The sequence below is a fragment of the Daldinia loculata genome, assembly GCF_022478755.1.
Source record: "Daldinia loculata strain CBS 113971 unplaced genomic scaffold F4817scaffold_8, whole genome shotgun sequence".
Taxonomy (NCBI): domain Eukaryota; kingdom Fungi; phylum Ascomycota; class Sordariomycetes; order Xylariales; family Hypoxylaceae; genus Daldinia; species Daldinia loculata.
This window is the reverse complement of record NW_026054862.1, coordinates 688798-712132: the sequence shown is the minus strand read 5'-3', so window position 1 is coordinate 712132 and position 23335 is coordinate 688798. Positions and strand designations below refer to the sequence as shown.

Genomic DNA, 23335 nt, shown 5'->3' with positions numbered 1-23335 from the left:
TTACAGTTATTATATCCTTTATTGTAGTCCTGTATGAGACCACATACATGTCATGTCGGCCTCATGTACTTGGCTTTAGCAAGCACATGGCGTATGATATGGAATACTTCCGTAGAAATTATAAACCAGATGTCTACGAATTCATCGTTAAGTATGCTATCGACTCAGAAATAAAAGAGAATTTGGATATTCGTAGCTCTTGCGCTCTAGTCTATTGATAGTAGGTATACAAGGTCTTGTCTACACACGACAGATTAACCTCCGTTGTCTATTATCTACGAGGACCCATCTATTCGCCAGCGAACTCCTGGCGACCGGCCTTAGAGTTGAGGTAGTGGTTTCTGCGCGGTGTTAGTCTAGTTCGAAAAGCCATTCATTCGTGCTATGAGGGTCTAAGATAAAGCATACCGGTCGGTGGCCCACGACATGGCGTAGTAGAAGAAGATCAGGGGGGGAGCGACGTAGAGGACCTGTGCGCTGAATCGTCGCCAGGTGTTGAAGATGGCAGCGTGCGCGGTACCGGCGAGCGGGTTCTGCCTGTTTGCGCTCAGGGTGTAGCTGATGATACCTTTTTGCGGCATGCCACCTATAATCCTCCTCGTTAGTATATCGTTCTAACGTCCGTAATCTGCGTAATATTCGATCGGTGCCCGATAGCTAGTCCATTGTCCCAGTAACATCATCCATCCATCCATTTTATAGACGCATTCCAACTCTTTCTAACATTCACACCGATCCCAGCTCGAATTCGAATATGGTTCACTCACCGAAGTTGCCCCAGCCGCCCAGGAACCTATAATAGAAGAGTCAGCAGGTCTGCGAGAAATGGGTTTCATAAGTACAGCGTGCGTAGCTAGTTCGTTGCGAAAGCTAGGATCCAGAGAGGAAAAAAAGACGCAGCCCAGTCTCTCGAAGAAAACTCACTTTCCATGTCTGCCGATGGGGCCCTCGCCACCACCCATAAGAGCTTGAGTAGGTCGCATCGTGAATATCGAATTCAATTGACACGCGAGTGGTTCAATTACGGGAGATAGAAGGTGAGGAATAGAGTTTCGGTTGAAATTCGCGACGTCAAAATTGAAGATGTTACCGAGCCGGGTTCGATTGGCAGTAGGTAACATTGGTCAAGCTAAAGATGCATCGCCCCATGTGGCTTGACTTCCCGGATAACCTTAGCTCCGATTATGGAAGTACCTAATCAGAGCCCCTCCAAAATAATCCTAGTGCACAGACCATCTTTTTTCCCGTCCAATCCGCCCGCTAACATCCTAACGATTTCTCAAGCCGGGAGCTCCATCCAATATCTTCCAGACCTAGTGGAAAGCTTAGAAACAACGGACCACAAACGAAACGCGAAGCACCCAAATTCGCAGCAATGGAATACGGTCTCAGACAGATATACCGGCTGGCGATCCCCGCGATTGGCGCCTCCGCCCTGCTTCAAGCCTCTATATACGACGTCCGCGGCGGCTCGAGGGCCGTCATCTTCGACAGAATACAGGGAGTCAAAGAGACCGTCATCAACGAGGGCACCCACTTCCTGGTACCATGGCTACAGCGCAGTATTATCTTCGATGTTCGCACTAAGCCCAGAAATATCGCTACTACGACCGGAAGCAAGGATCTGCAAATGGTCAGCTTAACGCTGAGAGTGCTACATCGACCTGATGTCAAGTCCCTACCCAAGATCTACCAAGTGCGTTCTTCCTTGCTCAAGCTCCTACGAAAGACGGAGACAACGCAACAAGAATTATAGAAGCAACAGCCAAAGCTAACCCAACCCCCCAGAACCTCGGCACCGACTACGACGAGCGTGTGCTCCCCTCCATCGGCAACGAAGTCTTAAAGTCCATCGTCGCACAATTCGACGCCGCAGAACTAATCACGCAGCGCGAAGCCGTATCGCAGCGGATCCGGACGGACCTGATGAAACGCGCCTCCGAGTTCAACATCGCGCTCGAGGACGTGTCCATCACCCACATGACCTTCGGCAAGGAATTCACCAAGGCCGTCGAGCAGAAGCAGATCGCCCAGCAGGACGCCGAGCGTGCCCGCTTCATCGTCGAGAAGGCCGAACAGGAGCGCCAGGCCAACGTTATCCGCGCCGAAGGAGAGGCTGAGAGTGCCGAGACCATCTCCAGGGCCATCGCCAAGTTCGGTGACGGCCTCATCCAGATCCGTAAGATCGAGGCCAGCCGCGAGATCGCTCAGATCCTGGCTCCGAATCCGAATGTTTCGTATCTGCCGGGCAGCAGCAAGCAAGGGGGCAGCGGGCAATTCTTACTTTCGATGGGCAAGGCATAAGGCGGGCTAGGAGAAGGATATCCAAAAATGAGGCCATGTGTATATTAGCAATGAACTGCCCGATTCTCCACTTCGGGGTACGAATAATGTGTTACAACTAGTAAAAATCCGGAGTTCGTTGTTGACTCGATGTTTATTCATGTCTACGTTCCTTGTCCTATCTGGACGAATCTATTAACGCAACGTAATACGTCCTAAGTAAATAACACAAGCTAAACGAAACTGCCAGCGCCGCGCAGTATAATCAAGCAACCTTTAAAAATCGTACGTAGAACAACGGGCTAGCTGCTCCATTGGATGCCTTACTTCTTTGCTCCTACTACCGTCCATGCTTCATCCGGCGGGGCGAGCTCTCCGTCCTGTAGAGACCAACCCTTCATTCTAAGATCCTTCCACTCATCCCGCACCTTCAGTCTGACCAGCTCGCCCGCAGCTCTGGCATCCTCTGCGCTATCGTGCCCCTCTGGTGTAGTCTCATCCGCTTCCTTCTGGATCTTCTGGTTTAACAGTGTTTCCATCAACATCCTAAGGCCGTTTCTATGTGGTAAGCCTCGCCTATGTGGAAATAGTAGGACTGAGTCAACGCAGGTATGATGGATAATTCGGGAGGCATTCAAATCGTTCTCGAGACCATGTCCTACGAGAGGGGTCTCGGGAGAGATGAGCGAAAATAGGAGGTCTCGTGCCGCCTTAGGGGATGGCACCAGTTTGAGTTTTGGCTTGTGCTCAGAGGTAGTGGAATCTGGTTTATGATCGTCTCCTGGAGACCATCGTTCGGCAGAAACCATATCCTCGGGAGTCACGCCAGAATAACGAGTATTCAGATCCAAAACTTCGCCGAATGGCTGAACAAGGATATCTAGCAACAACTCGTAGCTAGGCCAAGACACTGCCGTCAGTCGGATGAGCTCAAGCCCATAAACGGTATAGCCCATCTCGCAGTCGAAGCACACGGCCCTATCCGCAGAGATATTCGGATTAGGAGGGGTCTCAGCAAAGTTGAGCAGACTCGCAAGCCGGTTAGGATTTGTCGTCTTGAAGACGTGAGTAGGTGCTGTAGTACATCCTCCCGAGTCATCATCGACATTTTGGTGGCAACAACGATATTTCTTCTGGCTTTTCGCTAACTTGCCAGCTCCTCGCTCCGTATAATAAATCTTACCCGGATGATATGTGCAAGAACCATTAGATGTCAAAGCTCCGTCTTCTCCCCTACGACCAGGAAAGACCTGAAACCGTCGTGTGCATCTGTCGCACACCTCCACGTTACCGGAAGCCTCAACGCTCTCTTTGGCTTTTTCGATGTCCTCGGCTGACGGGATGGAAGCCACATACCCATACTTCTCGAGACCACCAAGAGGCCAGACCAATCTATGCAAGAAATCAACCTCCTGAGACGGTGTTAACCCAGTAACGATGGGTTCAGGCGCAGCTGGTGCATCCCCTTCGTTCTGTGCGTTATCATCTTTGGTAGCTAACAACCTTTCCTCCTTCCATTGGACAACGGTCATGCGCTTATATGCCATAATTTTGTTCCTAATGGCGTTGGCATATATCTGGAACCGCTTGATTGCTATCTCTTGCTCGTCATCAAGCGTCTTCACAATTAGTTCCTGGTCGGAAAGAACCAGCTTCGATGCTCCTTTGTCGGTATCCTTCTTCAACCCAGTGTTCAAGCGGACGTATTGTTCATGCAGGGCCTTAACGAGTTTCAAGCGGGTGTCGTGCTTAGCTGGTGATGACTTGAGGAGGCGGGGATTTAGTGCTTCTAGTTTCTTAGGGGTTGCTTTAGGTACTGGCTTGGATGATTTCCCAGTAGAGGAAGGTGTTAGGGTGTTGTGCGCGTGTGTAGAGTTTGATGAACTCTTTAATCCTTGAGCCTTAGAAGAATAGCTACCAACCAAGCCCTCGTCTTGTCTACTATCGATCTGGCTGGCTTCTCCAGCTGATATATGGCGCTTCCGGTCTGCAGTAAGCAGAGGTTTGGGCATTTTACCAACTACCGGTTCGTTTTGAAGAGACACGGCCCCTTGGGGTTTCTTAATCTGAGACTGCGCTGACGCAGGTTTCCCGGATGCTGTAGGTGGCCGCTCTTTTGGTTCTAGATGTGACGATGATGACGATGTTGAGTCCAATTTAATTCTTTTTCTCGGCAAGACTTGATCCGAAGATGGTGTAGCGATTGCATGGACGGGCGACTGTTCCGGGCTTTTGACAGTGGCAGCTATATTGGCATCTTTGGTATGCTTAAAAAGGCACTGAAAAGCATTACAATCATCCCCTGCCGGGCAAGGTAAGTTCTTAAGCGCCGCGAGAGAGCCAGCCATTATGAAAACACGTCAGGATTCTACACGACGAGGTGGCGGATGGACAGATCAAAGGATGAGGTGGTGAGATGGTGAAATAGGACAATAAAGTCGATGAGTCAAGGATGAAAGCAAAAGTAGCGATTCCCGATATGGTTGAGACGGGGAATCAACACCTGTAAGTTGTCACTTGCAGCTGTTCTATCCGAGTCTTTCTCGAAATAATCGATACGTTAAACGCGAGAAACTCTCCGGAGAACAAGACCCAATACGCGTGTAGCAGGTTAGGAAATGAATATCTCCGTCGTTACCAATAGGATATTTAGGATGACCGGTCCTAAATCTCTTAGTTCTACGTATCTAGAAGGTAGAATGCTACCTAATGATGTATTTCGGATTCTCATCAGAATTGGAACTTGAACATTCAAGTCAGAGTGGAACAGTGGAATACAAAGTAGAACGTCGTTGCCTTTGAGGAAAAGTGGGACATCTTATGTAAGGTAAGGTTGTAAGGTTGCAAGGTCGACTGCTGCCAATCAAACTTTATTCGCGACCTTAATGAAGACCTTCATAAATGCATTATGTAATACGGAATACATGTATAACAGGTTACTTTATCGTCTCCAACATCTGCTGGAAAAGACAATTGTTTCTATATTCTCCATAGACAAGTTTGGCATCAAATAAGGTATCTATAACAGGTTACCAGTCCTATTCCGATTTTATTGTCCTGCAAGTCCCAAAAAGTTGGAAATTATTTCCCAATTCTAAGCTAGGAGCCTTAGGTACCGTATATATCATTAGGTACACCTCTATGCAAGGTACGTTATCAGTCGTAATGAAGTCCTTACGTCAGCCTTGGGAAGCCTGGTCATCCTACACGTAGGTACAGCAACACGTTCCAGCACTAAGCCCTGCGAGATTCCACTATCTTATGTACTATTGTCCGGGTGAGACGGGTTAGCAGTCGGAATTCAAGGACCACCGATAGCTCTTTTAGGACACGCGGACAATCTCATCTGACCGAAGGCGTTTCCTGGTTTAATTACTTGTTACTTTGCAACTAGATCCTTAAAATTTAGAACTTTGTCCACTGTTGCTTCACAAAACGAATGTTCGGACAATATATATAAATAAATACATTTATTATGGAATATACCGGTGGTAGTTTGGAGGCAGATCACCTCTGCGTGCTTGTTCATGGGGTATGTCGGTATCATCGGATCCCTGCCACCATCCCCTTGCGTACTACATACGTGGTACAATACAATATAATTCAATAAGTGCATTGTATACATGCACGTCATTACTGACAATTTTACCAACCTTCTAGCTCTGGGGCAACCCGAACCATATGAGATCGGTCGCGAAGGCGCTGAGAGACGCCTATCCCGAAGACAAGCTCTACATTCTAGTCGCTGAACGAAATGCCGGCAGCTTTACGTACGATGGCATCGAACTCGGAGGCGAGCGCGTATGTCTCGAGATTGAAGAAGAGCTAGAAAAGATTAAAAATAAGGGCGGCAAGATAACAAAGCTCAGTATTGTTGGATATTCTTTGGGAGGCCTCGTTGCTCGCTATGCCGTTGGACTACTCGAGATGAGAGACGTGTTTCGTCAGGTAGAACCAGTGGTACGCACAATCCGTCTAGTCGCGTTAGAATCTCGCTTTTACTTACTTATGATGCCTAGAACTTCGTAACATTCGCGTCGCCGCATCTTGGTGTTCGATCTCCCTTAAAGGGGTGGCTTAACAACGTTTGGAACGTCCTGGGCGCACGTATGCTATGTATGTCTGGAAGACAATTGTTCATAATCGATGACTTCCGCGACACCGGCCGACCATTGCTCGAGGTGCTTGCCGATCCCGAGTCGATCTTCATATCAGGATTAAAGAGATTTAAACGTCGAACACTCTATGCGAATGTGGTCAACGATAGGAGCGCAGTATATTACACTACCTGCATAGCTAAGACGGACCCTTATACGGACCTGAGTAAAGTCAAGGCCAATTTTGTTAAGGGCTACGAAGACATTATTCTAGACCCTCTAAATCCAGTCGCGCCTCTAGTTTCTAAGAGTGCCGGTAAAGCGATGGCCGACATTACTGCGGGCAACCCAAGTAATCTACGGAGGATGCTGTTTATATCTGCGCTAGTTGTTTTTCTCCCAGTTGGCATTGTTGCGTTGATAGTCAACTCGATCGTGCAAACGTTCCGTAGCTCGAAGCGCATTCGATTACACGAATCGGGGCTCGCAGGTATTCAGGTTAAGGACTACCGAAGTCCAATTTGGATCAAGGACCTCCGTGGTACTGTGGAAGGTGTCTATGAAAGCCTTAATAACTTGCAAGGAGAGTCGTACCTACGAGCATCAGACGACGAGCGCGACGATGGTCAGTTGAATAAGGCTGAGACACAGATCATAGCCTTAGAACGGAAGAAATCACACCCGCAGTTCCCAACTTTAGCTCTAGCACCTTCTCAGTTTTTGATGATCGATGAGCTAGACAAGGTTGGCTGGCGCAAATATCCTGTTTGGATTCATCAAGACCGACATAGTCATGCTGCTATTATCGTCCGATCCGACACACCTCGATTTAAGGAAGGTCTTGTTGTACTTCGACACTGGCTTAGTGGGGAGTTCCTGATCTAATTCGTAGCTCATGATTTGTTCAAGTACCTAGACTGCTGGATTATACCAACATAAGGCGTTCAATGGTGGAGTTGCGAGTGCATATTGTGTTGTAATAGGCTTTTGGGCGGATATACATGAAGCGTTTGTGAAATTAAAAATTAAGTTACGTCGATTTTCTTAAATATGTAGATTAACTATATAGAATTCTCAACTTAGCCTTTCAGCTAATGAAGACTTAATTATCGTTTCGGTGTGTTTCCCAACACCTCCGTTAGAGTGTGCCGAGATACATATCACCAAACAACTAGGTTTTTAGAGACTAGCCCTCAAGGTATACCCCATAGAGGGTTTATATGCCTTGCGTCCAGAATTATTTCCATCGAATTGTTTTGAGTCGTAGGTGCGAATACCGACCGAGCGAGACACTAGTGCAAATATGCTAGGTAATCTTCCCCCTACTCAGATCTTAGTGTATCTCAAATACGGCTTGACCTCCCTCACATTACCAAACTTCTTCTTGGCATCCTCGGTGCTCACGCTAGGTGGTACGATGACGTCGTCCTCAAGATGCCAGTCAACAGGTGTCGTGACACCCTTCTTGTCGCCAGTCTGCAGCGAGTCAATGACGCGTAGGACTTCAGCGGTGTTACGACCCGTGCTAGCGGGGTACATCATAGTAAGTCTAATCTTCTTCTGAGGGTCAATGACAAACACGGAGCGAATCGTGAAGGCGATGCCCTTCTCGTCGATATTGCTTAGGTCCTGAGCGTCTACCATATCGTACAGGAATGCAACGCGGCGGTCAGCATCAGCGATAATAGGAAACTGAAGGTTTGTGGAGGACACCTCATTGATGTCGGCGATCCAGCGCTCGTGCGATGACAAGTCGTTGGCGCTTAGACCGATCATTTTAACACCGCGGCGTTCAAACTCGGGGGCGAGCCGGGCGAACGCGCCGAGCTCAGTCGTACATACAGGTGTGAAATCGGCTGGATGTGAAAATAGGATGGCCCAAGAACCACCGAGCCATTGGTGAAAGTCAATGTCTCCATGTGTTGTCTTGGCTTGGAAGTTAGGTGCCTCGCTGCCGAGCCGTAGACGAGGCTGCTCCGACGGTATGGTTGATGAGGCCAAGAAACGGCGTGAGACTGGTCGTTGAACCCAGGACTTCAGGGCGATTGGAGATGTCGTAGCTTTAGGGAAAGCTAGACGCGGGGTTTGCGAAACTGCGCGGAGTGCGCTTCGGGCTAGGAAAGTTGCCATAATGCTAATAGACTTTAGTGATGGAACTGACTCACTTGCTGCAAGAGATAAGTGAGAATGCTTTGTTTACAAGTGTCAGGTAACGTAGAGTATATCCATAATTAAATTTCAAGTTTTACGATCATAAAGAGGGTTTAATGACTTAATGTTGAGACGAGATAATCGCTATTGCGCAACGGAGGGGCAGCGGGGCACTTAAGCTTATATGGGTCCAACCCTTGCCTGATATGGGCTAGTATTAAGCTGAAAATGCAGGGACCAGCCTGCGAGCCGGAACTGCAACACCCTGATGCATCAATATGGTGAATGCAATTACGCAGCATTATAAGACCCACCTAATACGTAGATTGAAGGCTGCGGTATAGTTCTCGCTCAAAGCGCAAGGCTAGCATCTAACGGCATGGGAATTTATCGAGTGTGTCAAGATACTTCCCCTATATTTCCAACTCGATGCCTCCTCGGCCGATAGTATCGCCACCGCGACGGATTACGAGATCTTCACTCGCGCGCTTTAGGTATGGCGATGACGGCCCCAGTAGCAAGGAGAACTCGACTCTTCCCCCTGCGGACATCGAAGATATAGTCCCGAATACAGCGGCTATCCGGAAGCGGAAGCGGACCACTACTCTCCTCGAAGCCTCGTCGACTTCGCCGCGACGCACGGTTAAGAAGGAAGAAGAAATCGAGATAAAGGTGATAGCACCCCCAGCAAGTAGACGTCAGCGAAAGCCAGCTCGAAAAACTGTCAACGCGGATACCGGAGAGGCAACAGTCAGCGCGCCTTCAGATTGGGAAGAAATATACGATGCTGTCAAGGCGATGCGATCCCCGGGCGGCGTAGCGGCCAATGCGGCCGTCGATACGATGGGCTGTGAGCGACTCGCGGATACTACAATGAGCCCACGCGACCAACGTTTCCAGACCTTAATCGCTCTTATGTTGTCATCGCAGACTAAGGACACAACCAACGCTGTCGCAATGAAGCGATTGCAGACCGAGCTTCCCCCGCATGTTCCCGGTGCTCCTCCAGGCCTTAATCTCGAAAACGTACTTGCAGCGGACCCGGATCTGATCAACAAGTTGATCTGGGCTGTCGGCTTCCACAACAACAAGACCAAGTATATAAAACAGGCCGCGCCGATCCTACGCGATCAGTGGGGTGGCGATATCCCAAATACGATTGAGGGCCTAGTTGCGCTACCGGGCGTCGGCCCCAAGATGGGATATCTCTGCCTGTCAGCGGCATGGGATCGTACCGAGGGAATCGGCGTCGACGTTCATGTGCATCGTATTACAAACATGTGGGGATGGCATACAACTAAGAACCCTGAGGAAACGCGACTTGCGCTGCAGAGTTGGTTACCGCGCGATCGCTGGCGTGAAATAAACTGGTTACTCGTTGGGTTTGGACAGACTGTTTGTCTGCCTGTTGGGAGGCGGTGCGGCGACTGCGACTTGGGTCTACGCGGCCTGTGCAAAGCCGCCGAGAGGAAGAAGGTCGTTGAAGGGAGGAAGATCCGAGAAAGCACGCAAGTCAAAAAGCTTGAAGATGATGGATCGGTGGTAAAAATTGAAGAGTTAAAAGAGGAAGAAGTACTTGAAAAGGACATCATTGTAAACGAGACTGTAAAAGATGAAGAGAAGGAACCGATGTCCGTAGATCAGCCCGGAGGCAGCCCGGAGCCCAGTCCGAAACAAAGAAACACCATACCAAAACGGCAACGGATATCAAATAAAGCATAGCACGTGGAGTTATTGTACAGGTCGATCACAGTGTAGGATATCACGAGGCATTCAGGGAAAATGTAATTAATGGGTGGAAATCAAATGTTCATCAGGGAGGTCTTAACTCCAAATAGGAGAAAGTCTCATAATTGCTTAATCATGTATGTACAATATCGCCGAAAACTGAGAATAGGCTCCGTCGTAGGAGACTCGTGGGATTCATACAAGCCGACTCCTCCTGGAAAACTCGAAAATGAACTCGAGGAGTCCAACTTGTTCCGCCTGCGCCGTCGCAGGCCTAAATGAAATACAAACTGCCCTAAGCCAATGCCCGGACGCCATGCTCGTAGAAGAGTAGTAAAATAGATGCAGACCAAGCCCAACCGCAGGCGGTCTCTTATCGCGTGCAGCTAACGGGTGTCGTGATAGGGAGATAGGGTTTGGTAGAAGCGAAGACGGGGCCGCGGGCTCGCGGTCGGACTCCCGGAGGGGAACGACGGCGTCGTCGTCTAGCTGTCACGCGAGACGATGGAGGGGCGGTCCGGTCCTTATACACCCCGGATGACCTGCGTCCGCTCGGCCTCGAGCTGAGCCGCGTTTCGCTCGTGCGATTCTTTCTTGCACTGCATTTGCCATCTAGAGTTAGCACAGGTGAACCTGAAGGGGGACATGAACCACCGCATTCCTCCTCGAGAAGACCAGAGTCGCCGAGATACTCGGCCAGCCCGACCAGCCACCACTCTGTGGCCCAGTCGTCGCTGTCGCCGGATTCCGAGGGAGTTGGGCTCATGCTTACGTCTTCTAATCCGCTGCACTTATGATCCTCTAGTAACCGGTGCTTCGCGCAGAAGTGTCCGTCGCAGAAACCGCAGTCGCCGACGATTCGCTGGGCGGCGGACTTGCATTCCTTGAAGTTGCAGCGGGGCTTCTGGGGTGCCATGTTGATGATGTTGATGATGGTGGTGGTGGTGGTGGTGGTGGTAATTACTTGTTCTGGTCGTTTGTGGTCGACGATGTTGGGGGGTGGATGAAGATGACTGCTTGTCTATAACCGGCACGAGACGGAAAAGATAAAGTTTATTATTTCGTCGTCTTTGTTGTTGGGTATTACTGATCAGCAGATTGCCGAGTTGGGAATAGGTGGAATGAGAACCAAGGGAGAATGGCTCGAGAGCGGGCTAATGGTCGAATGTTAGAAAGGCGATCCTCTTTAAATAAAAGAACTCGGATGATGGCAAATGTGGTGGAGAAGACGCCTTGACCAGGCGAAAAGGAGGAATTAAGTAATAAATAGAGGCTGAATTGGATAGGTTTGCATGTACACGTGTGGTTAGGTAGGTAGTGTGTATGTATTGTGTGTGTATTGTGTGTAGGTATTGCAGGTGAATGAACCTCGGGCCGTGATGGATCACTTACAGAATCGGGCTCAGATCGTAAAGCTTGGCACCTTATCAAAGGAGGTTCCCTGTTGGTATTTTCCGAGTGATTAGGTTAAAGATAGAAGTGAATGTAAATGTAGGAGAGGAAGACGAAGTTGATGATGATAACAAGGGAAGAAATTGCTTCTGACAGAAGTGAATGACTCCTTACTTGTGGCGGCGAGAATGGAACCGTTTAGAATGAGCTAGTGAGGTAGTGAGGTGGAAAGACGAAAAGGATGAGGCGAACGGATTCCTTGTCGGATTGGATTTGTGATCGTCAGTTTGCCTAGTCATAAGCCAAATGAACCAGGGACTCCAGGGACTCCAGTCACTCCAGTCACTCCAGTCACTAGCGGGCAAGTCTGCAGGTATCAATTCTGATGACGACTATTCCGCGCAAGGCTCCGAAAACGGGAGGCAAGCCGATTAGGTATAAAATCTAACAGTCTAAGTGGGATATGCCGTATGTAGGGATGCACGTATCAGCGAAATACCGGGGGGAGCAGGGGAGGAGGGGGGAGAATTACGGACAAGGACAAGGAGACGACAAGGACCGGGGGGGCGCCCATTTGGAGATGGAGAAAGCATACATCCCCATCTTGATTACGGATTACACAGACAAGTCATCAAAGTACCTTAATTCGGGAATTCCGCGTAAAAAAAAAGACAGACCACGACAACTCCTACGTACATGAGTGGTGATGACTACCTAACCCTTCCCAACTAATAAGCTAATAAGTTCGAAACTCTGGTGGACACACGTTGGGCCATGACCCGATATTGAATTCATATTAATAAGTGCCTTTAATACAAGCCACAGGAGGACAAATAGATATGAAAAAGAAAACAGAAAACAGAAAACAAGCACTGCCGGATTTCCCTATATGTATCTCACGCCATACGGGCGATAAAACCCACCGAGAAACCCGCCGGATATCGGGCAACTATGTATCTAGCGTAGCACGCCGCCTCCGGATCTACTGCATCTACAAACTACATACTATATACTATACTATATACATGACAGGGAAGATAAGAACGGCGTCGCCTAACTGAGACCTTCTTCATCTACGTGATCAGACGAGCAAATAGATAAATAAATATGCATCCCTTCCACCGCAATGCTTACTAGGTAGGTAGGTAGTTAAAGCAACCAGTTTCCATTCGCCGGGCTTGCTTCTCGAGGGCCCCTCGCCTCTCAGACTGCCACATGTCCGCCCGTCTACAAATTATTTATTTTTTCTCACTTTAATCTTGTTATACCTCACTCGGCACGGGGTGGTGGTCGGGTTTGTTCGTTGTTGTTGTTGTTGTTGTTGTTGTTGTTGTTGTTGTTGTTGTTGTTGTTGTTGTTGTTGTTGTCGTGTCAGAGTGGAACATGCAATGCCCGCTTGATCAACTTGGCAACTGAAACCTAGCCAGCCAGCCAGACGGATTGCTCGCGGGGAGCGCACCACGAAAAGTTGAGATGTTGACAACGACTCGCCTACATAGTGGAGCGCGAACGACGTTGGCGCTGGCGTTGGTTAATGAACTCTATCGACTCGTACATACATACATACATACATACAATCGGTCAGTCAGTCAGTCAGTCGTATTAGCGGGAGTTGAGGCTGGGATACTGATAACCGCCTCCGGACCTAACCTCTATGTTACTAGCTAAATACGAACTCGCGAGGCTAGATTTCGTGCTACGGACTACCGTTATCGTCTGTGGTGAAACTAAATAGTAATCATCATAAAGTGTTCCGCGCCACACAGACGTCGAAATGACCTACCTAATCTACCTAAGGTATATATTATGCTGTATGCTGATTGACTGATTGACTAGCTGACTGGACTGAACTGACTAACTCCTACACACCTCGTGTACACTACGTCCGTATATGTATGATGCCGATCTAGATCACCCAACCGGTCCGGCCAAGGTGTAAGACAAATTGGCCACCAAGACGCCTACACATCGATATCGAGCTAACGATTGAATGAATGAATTCGTTTCCGCGTATTTTATATGTACCTAACATATCTACACTCTCGTTCCCCATAGTATAGGTACCTACCTATATATATAATCTCTATAGCTTAGGCGCTTTCTGCGGGAACCCATCGATCATGTGGTGGATATTTGCGGAGAATTGGAGCCACACTGCGATGCAAGCAGGGTCTCGAATGATGACGGCGCAGGGGTCTCTTTTACATATGTATACTACTTCGTACGTATGTGCATATTGGTATGGTACTTTAGGGGCTCTCCATCAATGAATATCAAATGCCTGACTTGGCTTGGACCCCATGCATGAATATGATGGCTTCTTTTACCTGCCCTATGTAGCCTCTAGGATCTAGACCGCCTATCTAAACCTATCCGAGATACGTATATACTAGGCTAGTGGCTTCTTTGGTGTTCGTCTCTTTGATTCTCTTCCCGAATTTGTGAGCTATCGGTTGTCCGCCAACGATTTCCCTGAAACAGAGTATTCGTATGGAACAGTACTGTTCTTGTGTGAGACCTTCCAATGTCGACAAGAAGCGCATGGCATATTCGTGGCCCATTTACATGTTAGTGCCCGTTTCATGAAAGAGTACCATGGGTTGGCTAGTTGGTAATGCCACAATCGCCTTGGACTACGGACTCACTAGGAGAGGCTCTTGCAATAATGTTTGACATGGAAGCTGGGGACTTTTTGCATATTAGCAAGGCTTCAAGGTAGCTGGTGAGAGACCTTTTACGCGCTGGAAAATACGCCTCATTGTCGATCGAGCGAAAAAGAGTAAATTGTTCACTATCAAAGGACAATATTCATAAACTGCTTAGACTAAAAGCTAGGGATACACTTTGCGACTTATTTTTCATGACTCGTCAGACCCATTTTCATCAGATTCCAGTCGGTTCTATAGGTAAGATATTGACTCGTGTCATTTTTTATTCCTTCATGGTCACAACGCAACGAATGCAATCGCCCGCCTTCATTAACTCAAACGCGGTGTTAATGTGGTCTAAATCTTCGCGGTGAGTGATAAACTCATCCACCTTTAGCTTACCTTCTAGATAATCGCTGACGAGGCCGGGAAGTTGAGATCGGCCCTTGACACCGCCAAAAGCGCAGCCTTTCCATACACGCCCGGTGACTAGCTGGAATGCTGTTCATAGTGTCAGTTTCTAGGTGAAGCTTCTAGTAAGAAAAATTTGGAACTTACGTCGAGTTGAGATCTCTTGGCCGGCGGCAGCGACGCCGATGATGATACTCTGACCCCAACCCTTATGGCAAGCTTCTAATGCTGCTCGCATCACGCTGACGTTACCAGTACAGTCAAAAGTGTAGTCGCAGCCACCATCAGTCATCTCGATGAGCTTTTCTTGGATCGTTTGTCCTTCCAACTTAGTAGGGTTAACAAAGTCGGTGGCTCCAAACTTCTTGGCCCATTCTTCCTTGGTTGGGTTCACATCAACGACGATAATTCTACCCGCCTTCTGGGCAACAGCGCCTTGGACAACCGAAAGACCGACGCAACCGGCTCCGAAGACCGCCACGTTAGAACCCTCTTCAATGTTGGCCGTGATTCTCGCAGCACCGTAACCGGTAGTGATACCGCAGCCTAGCAGGCAAGTTCGGTCCATAGGAGCATCTTGCTGGACAGCAACGACGGAGATGTCGGCTACGACGGTGTACTGAGAGAAAGTCGACGTTCCCATGAAGTGGAGAAGTTTTTGTCCCTTGCAGGTGAAGCGTGAGGTGCCATCCGGAAGGACACCTCTGCCCTGGGTCGCCCGAATCTTGCCGCAAAGATTCGTCTTGCCAGACTTGCAGAACTTGCATTCCTTACATTCGGGAGTGCTTTTGATCGATATTAGCCTAAGAGATGGCGGACGTAAGGAAGGTAGGGTTAAGCCTACTATAGTGCGACAACGTGGTCACCCGGTTTTACGTTGGTGACGCCCTCGCCAACAGATTCGACAATACCGGCTCCCTCATGTCCCAAAACGATAGGGAATGCGCCTTCTGGGTCCTTGCCGGATAACGTGTAGGCATCTGCTCCACTGTTTAACGGGACATTCGGACTTGATTCGGGATTAAGACTTGGCAAGGTATACCTGTATGACAAACTCCCGTGTAGACGATCTGAATTCGGACTTCGTGGGCTTGGGGCGGCGCAACTTCGATCTCCTCGATACTGAGGGGTTTGCCAGCTTCCCAGGCGACGGCGGCCTTACACTTGATGGTCTATCGTGTAGAAGGAGACAGTCAGCTTTAGATCTCTGCTGACAATGGATCACATAGACAATAAAGCATGCTATACAACATGTATATAGCAGTTTGGTGATATATTACGCGTATGCGCGGGGTAAAGGGGACGCGCTCATAAGAACATAGAACGGATATAGGGGAGAAAGGGAGAAGGATACGAACCTTGCCAACGGTATCAGCCATAGTGATGTTAGATTTGGTTAAAACAAAGAATTGTTGTAATTGAATCTTTTAGTTCTGAAGAATCTGTAAGAAAAAGAAAAGCCCTTGAGCTATCAACTTTTATAATGGATTGCTCAGCTACTTCTTGGGTTGCTTGTTTGATGCGGAGTTTTCCTGCTCGAAGCCTCTTTGACCCCACCACTGGTTATTCTTCAGGTGGGGGAGTCGGCACGGCAGTGAGGAGAGAGTGAGACTAGGCCCCGGCGAGCGGATATTACACACCTAGGCATACGAGATGAGATAAAGGGAGAGGGAAAGATAAAAAACTTTAGGTTAGCCTGTTACCTTGCATCTTGATGTCACTCCTGCGATCATCATGACTGCTAATACCATTAGGTAGTATGAGTCTATTAGTATCGCATTAATACCGACTCCTGACGCTGCACACCTGCATTCCCGACACATCCATTCCCGATATGCTCCAACTCACTCCGCCTAGAGATTATGCGATATGCGATATCGTCAACCGGCATGTTAAGAAGACGGGAAACGGGGGAATTATGGACAAAACTCGGCATGTACATCATAGCCTTGTAGAAAGACGTTAGCTCGTTCTTGCACCATATCCTGGTGAAGATAAATGAGTCAATCGTTTGGCATGTTGCGCGCCTATCTCATCAAAATGTAGCAAGGTGTGCGGTGTATTGCTGTAATATCCGGTTGGCTATTGTATTGTATATGATAAGTCAGATATTGAATATGGATGTACGTAATGGTATCCTTTTCTAGTCCTTTCTAGTTTGGAGTAACTTTTATGCTGTAAAATTCAATATCAACAAGGCTGATAGAATGCAGCGCAGATGAAGATAGGAATGGATGGCATGGAGAAGTGCCATTTTATACCAATATCTCAGACGAGAACCCGGAGGACGTAGCGAGTACCAATTGTACAGTGATAAATGATTTACGCACTGTACACCTAAAGGGCATCCATTCCTAAGAGGTACATAGGTAGGTACAAGGTACATGATATATGGTCTGTGCTTAGGTAACAGCGGACAGGGACAGCTCCTGCTTGTGAAGTTTGTATGCGCTAAGCACCGCGTCCTTGAAGCTTCAGCGTCGCGACCGTAAATTTTTGTTTGGCTCACGTTCTTTCATACCAGCTTTCATAGCTCCGAGCAACAACACCCAACACGCCATTAATAAGTATTTTCAATCCAATTCACGACCCTATAGCGCTGATAGCCTCATGGGGTATCTTCGCTAGAGTTAATCTTTGTTTATGGTGCTATTCTAAAGGCATTTCGAAGTAGCTGTCGAGCTTCACATCCGTCAAGATGGCGTTCCGATTTGCAGGCTTGAACTCGTCGCCCTCTACGCCGGAAAGAGGCTCTCGAAAAGCTTCGTCTGGCTTCGGCTTCTCTGCAGACCATCCATCAACGACTCCCATCGGTCCTCCTCCACCTTCATCTACCGCATCATTTACCCCTGCCGGCGAGCCGTCTCCCTCATTCTTACAGAGTTCCATTGGGGCCATGTCAGGCGCCTCAAGCACGTCAAGCAAGATCAAGGCCCCAAATTTTGGAAGGCCAAATCCTTCCCAATCCAAGTCGCACTCTAGAAAACATAGCAATGCGCCCCTAGGAAGATCAATTCAGGGTTCTACTTCAAGGCAGCCGTCTGGCTTGAGCAGAGAATATCACGGGGAGAGAGTGGAGGAGGAGGAGGATGATGATGATGAAGAGGAAAACAAACGAGGGAAAATAGGAGGGAGGACTTACGGCATGTTACTTGACGATTCGACTGAAGGCGAAGATACCGAGCCTGATAATACGGATCCCCTAGAGGATGATGAGGGTTCGGAAGCAGACGCTATGGAGGAAGGAGAAGATGAATATGATGTGGAAGAGGACCTGCTGAGGGAAATAGCCGGCACTGGGCCGTATGGCGATCTACTATCTGATGGCGATGCGGACCTGATGATGCTCACAACAGCCGCTGCAGACGAACGTATCAGCAAGGAAGCCGAAGACATCTTTCGCGCTTCTTCCATGCGCTCTATTAACGCCCGAAAGCGGGAGTTAAAGTATGCGGCCCTTGCGAAGGATCTCTATAGCCAATCCCCATTTGCAGATGTGTCCGAGCCGGACAACGTCATCATACAAACTGAAGAGCTCGTAAATCGTCTCTATGATGAAGGCGTGGGTCCTGAAGACGACGAGGAGAGACTGGACGATACCTTAGCTCAAGCCTGTGTTAAACTGGTTAATGAGATATGGGCCCCTCACGTAGAAGAGCTCCCCAAAATCGACGATGAACACGCGGCTAGGGTAGGGCCGAGTCCCTACGCCCCGAATTTCGAGAAAGCCTTCTACCTAGCTGTACTGGTTCTTCAAATTCATCATACACCAGCAAGGAGAGACGATTTTGGAGATATCAAAAATATAGCCTTGCCCGCTGTTCTTTTCGACTGGCAACGTGCAGCACACAATTTCGACCCGGATCAAGTAAATAACGTCCTACAACATCGCCCTTCACCCGCGGCCCATGGGCTTTTCTGGCAAGTCGTTTTTAATGCTCTCGTACGTGGTGACATATCTGGGGTAGTGCAACTTCTCAGAAAGGCCGGCTGGGAATCTCCTAAGAAATCCCCTCGCGGCGAAGCAGTCTATAGTGGCCAAGTCTTATCGAATATCAAACGTGTTGTCGAGGATCTATGCCTAGTCATGGAAATATGCCCTGCGATGAGCAATGATAGTTGGGATATCCAAAGTAGTGACTGGACTTTGTTCCGTCTAAAGGCTAAGGCAGCTAAAGAAGCACTCATTGGGTTCACTGAAGGCAAAGAACGAGCTCTTTCCTCGAGCCGATTTGGAGAATCCGATTTTGCCGATTCTGTGGATGGACGACAATCACTCTCAGGGCTTGCTCGAAGGGCAGAAAGCAGGATCCCTTGGGATATCTATGAAAATCTTCAGTCCCTTTATGCGATTCTCATCGGAGAACCGGACGCTATCCTTGCGGCCGCGGAAGACTGGTGCGAGGCTACGATTGGTTTATTCGGATGGTGGGATAATAGCCACAACAAGCGGAATCTTGGCCTATCTCATTCAAGATCACTTCAATTGCCTAGCCAATCCGAGGCGGGTGACGATTTCCTTGATCGTCTTGCTCTTTCCCTTCAAACTGCTACGGAGGCTGATTTCCACTTCAATTCCGCTGACCCTGTTGAAGTAGCAGTTGCTTCTGCGTTTGAGAGCAACGTTGAAGGGGTTATCGGATTCTTGAGATTATGGTCACTCCCAATCGCGTCGACGGTAGCCGAAATTGCCTCGTTAGGCCGATGGCTCCCTCCTCAAGAACCACAAAATCTTATTAACATGCAAGATTTTGACATGGAAGAATTGGAGGTTTTAGGAATGAATCAGAGCACAGGGCCCGACGAGAAAGACGGAATCAAAGATACCACTTTAGTTCACTATGCCCGCAGCCTGAAAGATCGCAAGTATATAGCGGGCACTGGTCTGCATGGTAAGGCCTCACGGGATGGATGGGAAATGGGAGTCCAGGTCGTTGGCCGAATGGACTCTCCCGAGCGGTCTGAGCAGTTAGTACAGGAATTGCTCCAGAGTGTTCTTAGTACCATCGACGAGTTTTCTCGCGAGACTGTCGACAAGATATGGCGGCTGCTGAACGAACTTGGAATGATCAACTTTGCAGAAGACACAGCTGAGGTATGCACACGCTGATACACTAACGACAACATTATACTAACGCATGCTAGACTTTCGGAGATATCTTAGCAAAAGATACCTTCCGCTTTGGAGAAGCTCTATGGTATTACTCCTTGGCCCACCGGCCTGGCAAAGTTCGCGATGTCCTGAATACACTAATGTCCATTTCACTGGTGGAATCTACAACATATCCGCCGGAGAGCGAGCTGGACAGTACTTTGAAACAGCTACTAAAGGAGCGCACGGCAACTTTAGAGAAACTTGCGAAGCAGGATCTCGAAGCGGCAGAACTTCTTGGTAAGATGCTCAGCGGGTATGCTACGCTCAGGAAGTTCTACGAGCTTCGTGATGGAGACAGCAAAACAAACCCCAAATCCTTGGTGCGTCGCCAACAAGCCGCCACTGCCCTGGTAGCTGTCATTGCTAGCGCTGATGACAACATTCGAGGAGGCTTGTACGATGACTCACGCGACGCGGTTGTCAGCGAAGATTTCTTGTTAGCACTACTTGGAGAAGCATCCGTCTTCGTGGGCCAACCATCACCCGTGATTACTCTTGATCAAATCGATACACTTCTTAAAGCGGTTGAAGACATTCAAACCGTTGGATCCCGGGTCTACGATGCTGCGGATGAGTTTTTTAAACTGGTCCTCGCATCGGGACATGGAAAAGGGTCTACACCTGCAGACCTTCTCAAGCAGTCTACTTCTTCCTTGGGTGGTAGTTTTATGATGACTGGCAGTTCGATGATAGCATCCCAGCTTCATCAGTCTGTAATGAAAAGCGGTGTCATTAAGGGCCCTGTCAAGCGGGCCTGGGATTGGAGAGCGGGGATATTCTCGGCTAGCAGCTCTGGAGATGTACTTAAACAGATCAGACTGGGTTTAACAAGAGACCTAGCAAACCTGTGGTTAGAACAGGCGGATAGTGTCATCTTGTAAAGGTTCGCAGGATGATTTGGTCGTAATAGGAATCGTCATAATTGGCAAGGCATGTAGGTTGGTGCTCGGAGGCGTTAGGAGAACATGGTGATTAGCGAACAGGGTAGCACCGTCCCAGAAGAAATGACCAATGGAAAAGTTAATCTGCCTTGTGAGCAGAAAGTAGGAATAATGAGTTGTCATAACATTATTGAGAACTTAATACATAGCTTTGAAGCACCTCAGGTGCTAGTCCGGTATACCCGTGACAATTCGAATGTAACCTTCATCCCCTCACTTCCCAGGGTAGAAATTGGCATACCCCAAACTATTAGCCTAGATGAGGACGAACAGATGCGTAATTGGACACTCCTCATTCTACGACGCCTCATCTACTATTGTTATATGGGTATGTTTAAGGAGTGGGCCAGGTATTGCGGCTTGTACTGCACCTATTATAGTATAGCGCGACCTTATATAAACATAATTGTATAAATTTTGCATTTGGTTTAATAAATTTAATGCGATAAAATATTTAGATTTTAGGTTATTTAAAGATTATTTTGATTTTTTTTTTTATTAAAAAATCTATTAATTTGGTTGAAAAATGGTAATATTTGATATAAGTTTTTCGATATATCTGCTTGTCCCGGATACAGCCACAGGTACCTGACCCACTCGTTAAACTTTGGCCTGTAACCATAGTATGCATACCACTCCACGCTTATATCATAGAGAGGGGGAGTAACGAGTTATCACTATGCATTGCAATGGCTCGACCTCGGCCTTTGGCTGTTCGGCGTTACGATGTGGTGTTCGATATCTATACATACCTACCTACCTAGGTAGATACCTAGGTATATATTACCCTCCTCATCTTTCTTATATCGAGCTTAGTTGAAAACAATATATTTCAAGCTTTAGTTGAAGCAAAGAAGAGATTGGACAGCTAACACGCCAAACCTGAATAAACCATAGGATCAATATACCAATAAGAAACAATGGGTTTCTCAGAGGAAGCAATTAGCGAACTCCGCTCTATCATAGAGCAGAGTCTTGTCAGTGGCGGCGAATCAACTGCGTCTAGCGTTCCCGGGACAGTCGCTGTTGTTGTAGACCGAGACGGGAACGAACTATTTGCCCACTCGGCTGGCAAACGAGGCATTATATCCAATGAAGCCATGACGCTGGACAACGTATTCTACCTAGCGAGCTGCACCAAACTAATTGCAGGGCTTGCCTGTATGCAACTTGTCGAAAAGGGGGAGCTGAAACTAGACGACGCGGCGCAAGTCGAGGAGCTATGTCCAGAACTAAAAGATATCAAAGTTCTCAAGGACGATGGAACTTTCGAAGAGAAGAAAAGAGGGATTACCCTAAAAATGCTGTTAACTCATACCTCGGGTTTTTCATACACGTTCTTCAACGAGACGTTGAGGGATTGGAGTCTTCCTATCGGCATTGACGAGTTCTCTGGCGATATTAAGGATATGCTGAAGATCCCGCTGCGATTTCAACCGGGCGAGAAATGGGGATACGGAGTAAGTACCTTATAATACCGGACTAAATAACCAATTCCAATAAAAGAACGAAAACTGACCTCAATAGATTGGTATCGACTGGGCTGGAATCGTCCTACAAAGGAAGACTGGGTTGACCCTGAATGAGTACATTCAAAAGAACATCTGCCAGCCACTTGGTCTGGGGAACCTTACCATGATACCGACGCAATCGATGAAAGACAACCTAGCTCATATGCACCAAAGGCTGCACGACGGCAAGCTCATTCCTCGAGACCACCTACTCCGGCGACCCCTAATCGTCTCAACTCCCGAAGAGATCGCCGACACGTTCAACAGCGGCGGAGCCGGTCTCTTCGCCAAGCCCCAGGAATACACCCGTAAGCCCCAACCCCCAACCCAATCTTCGAACCACGTAATCCCGCAAACCAGGAACTAACCCGCCCCACAGGCGTCCTAGCAGTCCTCCTCAACGACGGCACCTGCCCCAAGACCGGCGTCAAGATCCTCGAGAAATCCACCGTAGAGCAGATGTTCACGAACCAGATCCCGGAGTTCCCCGACTTCGGGCGGCAGGGCATCGCAGCAGCGAAGCCGCATCTGACGAACGCGACCGGGGACTTGTACCCCGTTCCCGGAAACGCGCCGCAGGGCTGGGGCTTGACGTTCATGCTGAGCGGCGCCGGCCCGGCGACGGGCAGGTCGGCCAAGACTGCGTTTTGGGCCGGGCTGCCGAATCTGTACTGGTGGGCGGACCGCGAGCACAATGTCGCTGGCATGGTGTGCACGCAGATTCTGCCGGCTTTTGACCCGGCGGTCCTTGGGCTGTGGTTCCAGATCGAGGCGGCTGTGTATAAGCATTTGAAGCTGGCTAAAGCATAGTGAATGGGAATTATCTGCGGTGGGATTGTTAGGGATGGAGCTCTAAGTTTCATAAGCTCTGGGTATGAATTAGTCGCTCGAGGGAGTGGCTTAAATAGGGGGGGGGGGGGGGGGGGGGTTGTGGAATGGGGTTTTTTATAATAAATTTTGTTATTTATAAATGTTTACCCGGAAGGGGGTGTTTAGGGCACCATAATTAGTTTTAATA

The 23335-nt window shown here is 48.5% G+C and overlaps 10 protein-coding genes across 10 annotated transcripts; 5 read left to right on the top strand and 5 right to left on the bottom strand.

Moving 5' to 3' along the window:
* Positions 1-164: 164 nt before the first annotated feature.
* On the bottom strand, positions 165-1205 carry F4817DRAFT_328970 (cytochrome b-c1 complex subunit 8). The gene is made up of 3 exons (XM_049302207.1): positions 925-1205; positions 409-793; positions 165-341 (listed from the first exon to the last, which is right to left on the bottom strand). The coding sequence occupies exons 2-3, from the start codon at positions 579-581 to the stop codon at positions 290-292; spliced, it is 225 nt and encodes a 74-aa protein (XP_049162034.1). The 5' UTR covers positions 582-793; positions 925-1205; the 3' UTR covers positions 165-289.
* On the top strand, positions 755-2304 carry F4817DRAFT_356959 (putative prohibitin PHB1; the record flags this gene model as incomplete). The annotated part of the gene is made up of 3 exons (XM_049305861.1): positions 755-757; positions 1397-1696; positions 1789-2304. 3 exons carry the CDS (start codon positions 755-757, stop codon positions 2302-2304), a joined length of 819 nt encoding a protein of 272 aa, XP_049162033.1.
* Positions 2305-2417: 113 nt separating this feature from the next.
* Positions 2418-5266, bottom strand: F4817DRAFT_328966 (uncharacterized protein). Its single transcript, XM_049302206.1, has one exon. It carries the CDS (start codon positions 4629-4631, stop codon positions 2607-2609), a length of 2025 nt encoding a protein of 674 aa, XP_049162032.1. The 5' UTR covers positions 4632-5266; the 3' UTR covers positions 2418-2606.
* Positions 5267-5627: 361 nt separating this feature from the next.
* On the top strand, positions 5628-7486 carry F4817DRAFT_285759 (DUF676-domain-containing protein). Its single transcript, XM_049299594.1, has 3 exons — positions 5628-5815; positions 5944-6243; positions 6303-7486. The coding sequence occupies exons 1-3, from the start codon at positions 5759-5761 to the stop codon at positions 7263-7265; spliced, it is 1320 nt and encodes a 439-aa protein (XP_049162031.1). The 5' UTR covers positions 5628-5758; the 3' UTR covers positions 7266-7486.
* Positions 7419-8674, bottom strand: F4817DRAFT_328962 (mitochondrial peroxiredoxin PRX1). The gene has a single exon (XM_049302205.1). The coding sequence runs from the start codon at positions 8508-8510 to the stop codon at positions 7707-7709; it is 804 nt and encodes a 267-aa protein (XP_049162030.1). The 5' UTR covers positions 8511-8674; the 3' UTR covers positions 7419-7706.
* A 64-nt stretch (positions 8675-8738) lies between these two features.
* Positions 8739-10681, top strand: F4817DRAFT_285462 (putative DNA repair protein NTG1). Its single transcript, XM_049299593.1, has one exon. It carries the CDS (start codon positions 8961-8963, stop codon positions 10251-10253), a length of 1293 nt encoding a protein of 430 aa, XP_049162029.1. The 5' UTR covers positions 8739-8960; the 3' UTR covers positions 10254-10681.
* Positions 10444-11629, bottom strand: F4817DRAFT_285414 (uncharacterized protein). Its single transcript, XM_049299592.1, has one exon. It carries the CDS (start codon positions 11173-11175, stop codon positions 10633-10635), a length of 543 nt encoding a protein of 180 aa, XP_049162028.1. The 5' UTR covers positions 11176-11629; the 3' UTR covers positions 10444-10632.
* A 2329-nt stretch (positions 11630-13958) lies between these two features.
* Positions 13959-16089, bottom strand: F4817DRAFT_369097 (alcohol dehydrogenase; the record flags this gene model as incomplete). The annotated part of the gene is made up of 5 exons (XM_049307314.1): positions 13959-14800; positions 14858-15495; positions 15555-15690; positions 15753-15882; positions 16069-16089. The coding sequence occupies 5 exons, from the start codon at positions 16087-16089 to the stop codon at positions 14583-14585; spliced, it is 1143 nt and encodes a 380-aa protein (XP_049162027.1). The 3' UTR covers positions 13959-14582.
* A 1041-nt stretch (positions 16090-17130) lies between these two features.
* On the top strand, positions 17131-21014 carry F4817DRAFT_328926 (uncharacterized protein). The gene is made up of 2 exons (XM_049302204.1): positions 17131-19805; positions 19856-21014. The coding sequence occupies exons 1-2, from the start codon at positions 17409-17411 to the stop codon at positions 20744-20746; spliced, it is 3288 nt and encodes a 1095-aa protein (XP_049162026.1). The 5' UTR covers positions 17131-17408; the 3' UTR covers positions 20747-21014.
* Positions 21015-21399: 385 nt separating this feature from the next.
* On the top strand, positions 21400-23224 carry F4817DRAFT_328923 (beta-lactamase family protein). Its single transcript, XM_049302203.1, has 4 exons — positions 21400-21582; positions 21704-22266; positions 22334-22625; positions 22697-23224. The coding sequence occupies exons 2-4, from the start codon at positions 21727-21729 to the stop codon at positions 23125-23127; spliced, it is 1263 nt and encodes a 420-aa protein (XP_049162025.1). The 5' UTR covers positions 21400-21582; positions 21704-21726; the 3' UTR covers positions 23128-23224.
* Positions 23225-23335: the final 111 nt, after the last annotated feature.

Bases quoted from the DNA above. Each gene is read 5' to 3' on its own strand.
- F4817DRAFT_328970 (XM_049302207.1), bottom strand. From the start codon at position 581: ATGCCGCAAAAAGGTATCATCAGCTACACCCTGAGCGCAAACAGGCAG. The intron at 342-408 runs GTATGCTTTATC...AACACCGCGCAG, and splicing joins ATGTCGTGGGCCACCGACCG to AAACCACTACCTCAACTCTA.
- F4817DRAFT_328966 (XM_049302206.1), bottom strand. From the start codon at position 4,631: ATGGCTGGCTCTCTCGCGGCGCTTAAGAACTTACCTTGCCCGGCAGGG.
- F4817DRAFT_285759 (XM_049299594.1), top strand. From the start codon at position 5,759: ATGGAATATACCGGTGGTAGTTTGGAGGCAGATCACCTCTGCGTGCTT. The intron at 5,816-5,943 runs GTATGTCGGTAT...CCAACCTTCTAG, and splicing joins TCTGCGTGCTTGTTCATGGG to CTCTGGGGCAACCCGAACCA. The intron at 6,244-6,302 runs GTACGCACAATC...TATGATGCCTAG, and splicing joins TTCGTCAGGTAGAACCAGTG to AACTTCGTAACATTCGCGTC.
- F4817DRAFT_328962 (XM_049302205.1), bottom strand. From the start codon at position 8,510: ATGGCAACTTTCCTAGCCCGAAGCGCACTCCGCGCAGTTTCGCAAACC.
- F4817DRAFT_285462 (XM_049299593.1), top strand. From the start codon at position 8,961: ATGCCTCCTCGGCCGATAGTATCGCCACCGCGACGGATTACGAGATCT.
- F4817DRAFT_285414 (XM_049299592.1), bottom strand. From the start codon at position 11,175: ATGGCACCCCAGAAGCCCCGCTGCAACTTCAAGGAATGCAAGTCCGCC.
- F4817DRAFT_328926 (XM_049302204.1), top strand. From the start codon at position 17,409: ATGGCGTTCCGATTTGCAGGCTTGAACTCGTCGCCCTCTACGCCGGAA. The intron at 19,806-19,855 runs GTATGCACACGC...AACGCATGCTAG, and splicing joins TTGCAGAAGACACAGCTGAG to ACTTTCGGAGATATCTTAGC.
- F4817DRAFT_328923 (XM_049302203.1), top strand. From the start codon at position 21,727: ATGGGTTTCTCAGAGGAAGCAATTAGCGAACTCCGCTCTATCATAGAG. The intron at 22,267-22,333 runs GTAAGTACCTTA...TGACCTCAATAG, and splicing joins GCGAGAAATGGGGATACGGA to ATTGGTATCGACTGGGCTGG. The intron at 22,626-22,696 runs GTAAGCCCCAAC...CCCGCCCCACAG, and splicing joins CAAGCCCCAGGAATACACCC to GCGTCCTAGCAGTCCTCCTC.